Genomic DNA, 9,660 nt, shown 5'->3' on the forward strand with positions numbered 1-9,660 from the left:
CCTGCCTCGGCCTCCCATAGTGCTGGGATTACAGGCTTGAGCCACCGTGCCCCCACACTGGGTTCTAAGTTCGCATTTTCTCAGTCAGTCCCTTTTGAGCAGGTGCTCTGCTGAGCAGAGACTGGTGAGCAGAGGTTCTCACTGGCTCACCTCTGAAGCCCCATGCTGTGTGCATAAAGGGGCTCGGAAAATATTTGAGAATGACCACATGACTGCCTCTTTTGCAAGGGAGGAAACTGAAGCTTGGGTGAGAGAATCTGCCCAAAGCTGCAAGCTAATTTATCGACACAAGTCTATACTGCACCCCAAAAAGTAAAGCTCTAGGAAGAGAAGACCTGCTTTTGAATCCCAGCTCCATCATTTAGTGACCCTGAGCCTCAGTTTCCTTATCTGTAGAATGGGCATCGTAAGAGCCAAGGGTGGCCATGAGTGTTGCTCAAGGCACCATGTTGGCACAATGTGGGCACATTGACAAGTGTGTTTCTTTTCCAGTGTGCTCTTGAATTGGCCAGGCACAGTGGCTCACGCCTGTAATCCCAGCACTTTGGGAGGCTGAGGCAGGTAGATCACTTGAGGTTGGGAGTTCGAGACCAGCCTGGCCAACACGATGAAATCCCATCTCTACTAAAAATACAAAAATTAGCTGGGTGTGGTGGTGTGCACCTGTAATCCCAGCTACTAAGGAGGCTGAGGCAGGAGAATCGCTTGAACCCGGGAGGCGGAGGCTACAGTGAGCCAAGATTGTGCCACTTTACTCCAGTTGAGTGCAGAACAGAATGAGTGAGACTCATTAAAAAAAAAAAAAAGAAGAAGTGCTGACTTGATCCTGTCATCATACCTGGGAGAAGCTGTGAAGCTGGGGACAAAACCTATTTATGATCTCCTCTGGCCACTATAAACACAAAGCATATCATAGTCCAGCAGGCTCCAGGAAGTGGGTGACTGAGTCACAGGTACCAGGCCCCTGCTGTTAACTCATTCATTTATTGGATGCACCCTCAATTAGCACCTATGAGCATAGCGTGAGGACAGGGCATGTATCATTTCATTCCTGAGGACATGTCCTGTGCTCACAGGTTTGTGGAATGAATGAATGAGTGAGTGAGCAATGGAATGAATGAATACTAGGCATGGTAGGTGATCGCAAAAGAGCACAAAATAGGAGCCAGGCGCAGTGGCATGTGTCTGTAGTCCCAGCTACTCAGGAGGCCAAGGCAAGAGGATCATGTGAGCCCAGGAGATTGAGGCTGCAGTGAGCTGTGATTGTACCACTGCACTCCAGCCTGGGCAACAGAGAGATTCCACCTCTAAAAAAAAATATGTATTTTAAAATAACACAAAACATAATCAGAGTCTACAGCCTAATGACAAAGATGTCCCCAAATTATGAAGTAGCATGAAATAGATGCTGTTTATTTATTTAATTTTTTGAGATGGAGTATTGCTGGGACTACAGGCGTGCGCCACCAGGTCTGGCTAATTTTCGTATTTTGGTAGAGGCCAGGTTTCACCCTGTTGGCCAGTCTGGTCTCAAACTCCTGGCCTCAAGAGATCTACTCACTTCGGCCTCCCAAAGTGCTGGGATTACAGGTGTGAGCCACCACACTTGTCGAGTTGTTGTTTATTTTTAAAGATAATGTAATAAGATTAATGACAGTGATTTTTTTTTTCTTTTTTCTTTTCTTTTCTTTTTTTTTTTTGAGACAGAGTCTTACTCTGTCACCCAGGCTGGAGTGTGGTGGCACAATCTTGGCTCACTGCAACCTCTGCCTCCTGGGTTGAACCAGTTCTCCTGCCTCAACCTCCCGAGTAGCTGGAATTACAGGCACAAGCCACCATGCCTAGCTAATTTATGTATTTTTAGTAGAGATGGAGTTTTACCATGTTGGCCAGGCTGGTCTTGCACTCCTGACCTCAGGTGATCCTCCTGGCCTTGGCCCCCCAAAGTGCTGGAATTACAGGTGTGAGCCACCGCACCCGGCCAGAAATGATTTTTTAAAGTTATAATTCCATCGCCTACAGCAAGGCTTCTATCTTCCCTGTTGATGTTCAGTCTGTCATGCGCAGATGGACATGTAGGTGGCTGATGGCCTCTTATTAAGGAGCCATCCCATTCTGGTGCATTGCTGTTGACCTGTCCCCATCCAGCGCCCAGCCTGGATGTCGGGGAGGCTAGCAGGACACCTCCTTCCTTTGGGACTCACCTGGGCTGATTTTGCAGACAGATTGCTTTTCAGTGAGTCCTGGAGGATGCACGTTGTCGGGGCTGAATTCTCACTGCCTACTTTTTTTAAAAAAATGTTTAAAATTATTTATTTCTTTTGAGACAGAGTCTCTCTCTGTCACCCAAGCTGGAGTGCAGTGGCACGATCGTGGCTCACAGCAGCCTCTGCCTCCTGGGTTTAAGCGATTCTCCTGCCTCAGCCTCCTGACTAGCAGGGATACAGACACCTGCCACCACGCCTGGCTTTTTTTTTTTTTTAAAGTAGAGACGGGGTTTTGTCATATTGGCTAGGCTGGTCTCGAACTCCTGACCTCAAGTGATCCACCCACCTTGGCCTCCCAAAGTGCTGGCATTACAGGTGTGAGCCACTGCACCAGGCCCTGACTTGCCTACTTCTTCCCAAAAGGGCTCTTCCAGCATTCCTTCCTTCCTACCTGCCTCCCTGCCTGCCTTCAGTATATATTTGTTAGGTGCCCACCGTGCACTGGTGACCCTGTGCAGCTCGTGTTGTGTGGGGGAAATAATGATTAAGTAAGTTTATCACATAAGATGTGGGGGCTGCCAGGGAGAGAGGGCACCAGGTGCTATAGACAACAGGAGAGGCCTGTGTCAGTCAAAGGACAGAGCAGGTGCTCCTGCCAGAGTGATATTAACCAGCTGCTGAAGGAGCCAGTCTCCCGGAGAGTGAAGGGAACAGCATGTTGAGGACAAGGGAACAGCATGTGCAGAGCCCCCGAGGCAGGAAAGTGTTGGGACAACTGGACGAAGGCCAGGAAGGCCAAGGCATAGTGACTTGGGCAGAGCAGGAGGGAGAGTAGGGAAAAGCAGAGTAGAGGGGCTGGGAAGGGCCAGGCCATGCACCTATAAAGGCAGTGGATTTGGAGATTCCATTCTCTCCAGTGAATCATGGTGGACCATCCACGACTTAAAAATAATTTTTTTTTTTGAGATGGAGTCTTGCTCTGTCACCAGGCTGGCATGCAGTGGCACGATCTCAGCTCACTGCAATCTCCACCTCTCGGGTTCAAGCAATTCTCCTGCCTCAGCATCCTGAGTAGCTGGGATTACAGGGGCGTGCCACCATGCCTGGCTAATTTTTTGTATTTTTTAGTGGAGACGGGGGTTTCACCATATTGGCCAGGCTGGTCTCGAACTCCTGACCTCGTGATCCACCTGCCTCGGCTTCCCAAAGTGCTGGGATTGCAGGTGTGAGCCACCGCACCTGGCCACCATCCACTATTTAAACCCGTTTACAAACTGAATGGTACCTGGCCGCCTGTGCTGCTCAGGGCTGGGCTTTTCCTTCAGGGCAGTCCAAGCAGATGAGGTCAGGACATCAGTGATGATGATGTGTGACATGTGGCACATCATACTTCTCTGTGTGGTGGCCCAAAGAGGGGCTGGGGTGTGGTGGGGGCGGCCACTCCCTGGGACGTGGTCTTTGATCGTTTCGTACATGGACCCCTTTGAGATATTTGAATCAAGTATCTAGACCTGCACTGTCCAGGTTGGCAGCCACTGGCCCCATGTGGCTGTTGAAATTGACACCTGAGGCTGGGAATGGTGGCTCACACCTATAATCCCAGTCCTTTGGAGGCCAAGGTGGGAGGATCGGCTGAGGTTAGGAGTTCAAGACCAGCCTGGGCATTATAGCCAGACCCCATCTCTATAAAAAAATGTAAAAAGTGGCCAGTTATGGTGGTGTGTGCCTGTAGTCCCAGCTACTTGGGAGGCCAAGGTGGGAGGATCACTTGAGCCCAGGAAGTCGAGTCTGCAGTGAACTGTGATTACACCACTGCACTCCAGCCTGGGCAAGGAAGGAAGGAAGGAAGGGAGGGAGGGAGGAAGGAAGGGAGGGAGGGAGGAGGAAGAGGAAAGGAAAAGAGAAAGAAAAGAAAAAAAGGAAAGGAAAGAAAAGGGGAAAGGGGAAAAGGGAAAAGGGAAAGGAAAGGAAGGAAAGAACGGAGGAAGGAAGGAAGGAAGGATGAAAGGAAAGAAGGAAAGGAAAGGAAGGAGGGAGGAAAGGAAGGAAGGAAGCAAGGAAGGAAGGAAATTTACACTTGAATCCATTAAAGTAAAATAAAATGATTCCATTCTTCAGTGGCACTGACCACATTTCAAGAGATGAGTTCTGCCACGTTGGGCAGCTCAGCCGGGGAAGGGGCAGGAGGCGTGCTCTGAGCCGCCCAGCTGCTGCACCTGTCCCCGCCGTCCCTGCCCCTCCAGTTCTGGATCATCCCCAGCATCCTGGGCAGCTCCAACCTCTACTTCCTGTCGGACGACGACTGGGAGACCATCTCCGCCTGGATCTACGGCCTTGGCCTCTGCGGCCTCTTCGTGGTCTCCACCGTGTTTCACACCATCTCCTGGAAGAAGAGCCACCTCAGGTGCCTCCTGCCCAGAGGGGACCCATGCCGGGTAGGGGGTCGGGGCAGGGGGACCCATGGCGACCCGGGGGGTGAACCAGGACATCCAGTCTGCCTAGTGACATTCTCTGCTGAGCTGGGAGGGGCTGGGGTAGGTGACCCACAGGCTGGCTTTGCAGGAGGCACAAGCCCTGCCTTACACAGGTTGCAGTTGGGTCTCTTTGGGGCAGACCACCTCGCCCAGGGGAGCCTGGTTTGCTCACTTGTTTTTTTTTATTTTTATTTTTTGAGATAGAGTCTCACTCTGTAGCCCAGGCAGGAGTGCAGTGGTGCTATCGCAGCTCATTGCAACCTTCGCTTCCTGGGTTCAAGCAATTCTCCTGCCTCAGCCTCCTGAGTAGCTGGGACTACAGTGTGTACCACCACATCCAGTTAAATTTTGTATTTTTTTTTTTTTTTTTTGGTAGAGATGGAGTTTCTCCATGTTGGCCAGGCTGGTCTCAAACTCCTGACCTCAGATGGTCCACCCACCTCGGCCTCCCAAAGTGTTGGGATTACAGGCGTGAGCCACTGTGCCTGGCCAACACTGTACCTGGCCAACTTTTTTTTTTTTTTTTTTTTTTTTTTTTTTTTTTGAGAAACAGTCTCAATCTGTTGCCCAGGCTGGAGTGCAGTGGTAGAGTCTCGGTTCACTGTAGCCTCCACCTCCAGGGCTCAAGCAATCCTCCTGCCTCAGCTTCCTGAGGAGCTGAGATCACAGGTGTGTGCCATCATGCCCGGCTAATTTTTGTATCTTTTTGTAGAGATGAGGTTTCACCATGTTGCCCAGGCTGGTCTCCAACTCATGGGCTCCAGTGATCCACCTGCCTCAGCCTCCCAAAGTGCTGGGGTTTCAGGGATGAGCCTTCACGCCTGGCTTGGTTTGCTCGCTTCTGAGAGGAAAAAGAGAAAAGCCCTTGCTGGCTGCAGGGTGGTCATGATGGGCCAGCTCCCCTCTGGGCTTTGTTCCAGGCATGCTACAGGTGCCATTCCCTAATCTTTTCAATAATTCTGCAATGTAGGCATTAGAATCCCTGAGTTTTACATTTTTGGTTTTTTGTTTTTTTTTTTTTTTGAGATGGGGTCTCACTCTGTCACCCAGGCTGGAGTGTGGTAATGGTTCATCTTGGTTCACCTCCACTTCCAGGGCTCAAGCGATCCTCCTCTCTCAGCCTCCTGAGTAGCTGGGACTACAGGCATGCACCACCGCATTTAGCTAATTTTATGTATTTCTTATAGAGATGGGGTTTCATCATGCTGCCCAGGCTGATCTTGAATTCCTAGGTTCAGGCGATCTGCCCTCCTTGGCCTCCCAAAGTGCTGGGATTACAAATGTGAGCCACTGCGTCTGGCTAGTTTTGATTAAAAAAAAAAAAAAATTACAGTGAGGCCGGGCAAGGTGGCTCATGCCTGAAATCCCAGCATTTTGGGTGGCCGAGGTGGAAGGATCACTTGAGGTCAAGAGTTTGAAACCAGCCTGGCCAACATGGTGAAACCCTGTCTCTAATAAAAATACAAAAATTAGCCAGGCACAGTGTCTGACACACACCCATAATCCCAGCTACTCAGGGGGCCGAGGCACAAGAATCGCTTCAACCTGGTAGGCGGAGGTTGCAGTGAGCTGAGATAGTGCCACTGCACTCTGGCTTGGGCAACAGAGTGAGAATCTGTCTAAAAAAAAAAAAAAAAAGAAAGAAAAGAAAAGAAAAGAAAAGAAAAAGAAAAGAAACCTTATTTGCTCCAGGTTGCATAGCAGCCACATTCAACCCAAACTGACTCTAGGAATCCAGGCCCCCCATAAAGCTGTATGCTGCTCCCTTTAATTTCTAGGAAGACATGCAGTTGAGCCGTGCATACAATCATTTGTCCAATTTGTTCAGGGCTGCACTTTGCTAGACAGAACCACAGTTTGTACGGGTCAGTGATTGCTTTGCAATGAAGTATGCCAGAGCATTGTGGCTGAAAATAACAAGAAACACGTATTCTGTCTCAAAGTCTCAAGGGGTTAGGAATTTGAGAGCTTTAGCTGTGTGGCTCCTGTCCGTGGTGTTTCCTGTAGTCAGAGGTTGACTGGGGCTGCTGTCATCTGATGGCTTGACTGGGGCTGGACAGTCTAAGCCCCCTCGCTTGGCTGGTGAGCTAGTGCTGGGTTGTAGTGTGGCTGTGTCTTCACAGCCACATGGGAGCTTGTTTTCCCCAAACTTAGCAACTTAACAGAACAAGGCAGAAGCTATAATGTCTTTTATGATCTAGCCTTAGGAATCATACACCATCATTTCTGCGGTTCCCTGAATTTACCTTATTTGTTTTGGGAGGGGAGGGTCCCAGTGTGTGAATAACAGGGGTGTGACTCACTGGGCACCACTGTGGAGGCTGGCACATGACAGTCCCATGTATTGAGGGTTATTGCTCACTATACAAGGTGAGGTCATCATAAAAATGGCAGTTTGTTTATTTTTATTATTTATTTATTTATTTATTTTGAGACAGAGTTTCACTCTTGTTGACCAAGCTGGAGTGCAATGGCATGATCTTGACTCACTGCAACCTCCGCCTCCCAGGCTCAAGCAATCCTCCTGCCTCAGCTTCCCTAGTCGCTGGGATTACAGGCACTCACCACCACGCCCAGCTAATATTTTGCATTTTTAGTAGAAATGGGGTTTCGCCATGTTAGCCAGGCTGGTCTCAAACTCCTCACCTCAGGTGATCCCCCACCTTGGCCTCCCTAAGTGCTGAGATTACAGGCATGAGCCACCGCACCCGGCCAAAACAGCTGATATTTATTGAGCACTTACTATATACTGTGCTGAGTATTAGCTAATTTAATCCTCTCCACAGCCCCGTGTCAGGTTGCTGGCATCCTCCGTATTTGACAGAGAAGGAAGCTGAGATCTAGAGCAAGTAGGTAACTTACTCAAGGTTATGTACTCCTGAAGAGTAGAGCTGGAATTCAAACCCAGGCCTTCTGGCTCCAAAGCTTGGATCTGAACCACTAAGTTCTTCTAGCATTAGAATGTCAGCTCCCAGACAGTCTTGAGGGGCACATAATTTAGTAGTTTTGCAGTGTTTTTGTTTTGTTTTGTTTTTTGAGACAGGATCTAACTCTGTTGCCCAGACTGGAGTGCAGTGGCACAAACATGGCTCAGTGCAGTCTCAACCTCCCAGGATCAAGAGATCCTCCTGCCTCAGCCTCTGGAGTAACTAGGCGTACAGGCACGCACCATTATGCCTGGCTGATCTTCCTAATTTTTAGTAGAGATGAGGTCTCACTATGTTGCCCAGGCTGGTTTCCAACTTCTGAGTTCAAGCAATTCTCTTGCCTCAGCCTCCGAAAACTCTGGAATTACAGGTGTGAGCCACTCTATCTGGCCATTTTTGCACTTTCTCCACAGAATTGTTTCCCCATTATAAATCTTTGGAAAAACCCAGTATATAAAGCAGAAATGCATAATGGCTCTGATTAAAGTAGGGGAGGATGGCCAGGCGCAGTGATTCACGCTTATAATTCCAGCACTTTAGGAGGCCGAGGCAGGTGGGTCACTGGACATCAGGAGTTCGAGACCAGCCTGGTCAACATGGCGAAACCCCATCTCTACTAAAAATACAAAAACTAGCTGGGAATGGTGGCAGGTGCCTGTAATCCCAGCTATTTGGAAGGCTGAGGCAAGAAAATGGCTTGAATCCGGGAAGCAGAGGTTGCAGTGAGCCGAGATCGTGCCACTGCACTGCAGCCTGGGAGACAGAGCGAGACCTTGTCTCAAAAAAAAAAAAAAAAAAAAAGTGGGAAAGAGGGTGTCCAATCCTTACTTGTAGGGGCACAAGGCCCTCAGTGGGACCCCCGAGGCAAGGTGTCTCCATGCAACCCCTAGGGTGATAAGGAGCCTGGTTTGAAGACCACTGCCCTGGTCACTTACAGATGGGGATTCTGAGGCCCAAGGGGTCCTGGCTGGATAGAGGAACCCAGCCCCGCTAACCTGTAGGCAGGCACGATCAGCCTAGGGCACGGCTCTGGGGCACTGGCCCTTCCCTGCTGTGCAGGGGCTGTGACCGCCGGCTTCTCTGCCGCCCTAGGATGGTGGAACACTGTCTCCACATGTTCGACCGGATGGTCATCTATTTCTTCATAGCGGCTTCCTACGCACCCTGGTGAGTACTGTCCCACCGCTCAGCAAACGCTTGGCAGCCTTTCTTTTCATTGTTTGAATTTATTTTTCTATTTGGCTGGGTAATATGTTGACTTCGCACAGAGGAGTTAGGTGAAACGCTTTCCGCCACACTTTTCTCCTTCCTGACAGCAGCTGCTTATACCCACCTTCTTGTGTGTCCTTCTTGAGTTATTTTATGCAGAAAAAGCAAATATATACATCTTGTTTTTTTTTTTTTTTTTTTCTGAGAATTCTGAGACAGAATCTCACTCTGTCACTCAGGCTAGAGTGCAATAGCGAGATCTTGGCTCACTGCAACCTCTGCCTCCCCGGTACAAGCGATTCTCCTGCCTCAGCCTCCCGAATAGCTGGGATTACAGGCGTGCGCCAGCACGCCCAGCTAATTTTTGTATTTTTGGTAGAGACAGGGTTTCACCATGTTGGCCAGGCTGGTCTTGAACTCCTAACCTCCAGTGATCTGCCCACCTCGGCCTCCCAGAGTGTTTGGATTATAGGTGTGAGCCACCACGCCCATCCAGAAAAGCAAATATTAATATGTACATATGTATGCATGTGTCTATATATATATATACACATATATATAAATATGTGTAATAGACAGACATGCATGCACATGCATATACATACATGTATACTTTATATTTACTTAATATTTAATTTATTTAATATAGCTTTTAAATTAAAAATTTTTTTTGTAGAGACAGGGTCTTGCTCTATTGCCTATGCTGGAGTGCAGTGTTGTGATCATAGTTCACTGCAGCCTCCAGCTCCTGGGCTCAAGTGATCCTCCCGCCTCAGCCTCCCAAGTAGCTGGGACTGCAGGTGCAAGCCACCATGCTTGGCTAATGTTTTATTTTGTAGAGAT

General features: G+C 49.1%; 1 protein-coding gene across 3 annotated transcripts in view; it reads left to right on the forward strand.

The window, feature by feature from the left end:
- Positions 1 to 9,660, forward strand: part of MMD2 (monocyte to macrophage differentiation associated 2) — a 71,043-nt gene that overhangs the window by 37,811 nt on the left and 23,572 nt on the right. For all 3 annotated transcript variants that reach the window (XM_017858038.1, XM_017858036.1, XM_017858037.1), the window contains exons 3-4: positions 4,451 to 4,611; positions 8,701 to 8,775. In XM_017858038.1, coding sequence (XP_017713527.1) covers positions 4,451 to 4,611; positions 8,701 to 8,775 — 236 coding nt within the window. The remainder of the gene's footprint in view (positions 1 to 4,450; positions 4,612 to 8,700; positions 8,776 to 9,660) is intronic.

This window comes from Rhinopithecus bieti, unplaced genomic scaffold, assembly GCF_001698545.2.
Source record: "Rhinopithecus bieti isolate Rb0 unplaced genomic scaffold, ASM169854v2 scaffold_48351, whole genome shotgun sequence".
Lineage (NCBI taxonomy): Eukaryota > Metazoa > Chordata > Mammalia > Primates > Cercopithecidae > Rhinopithecus > Rhinopithecus bieti.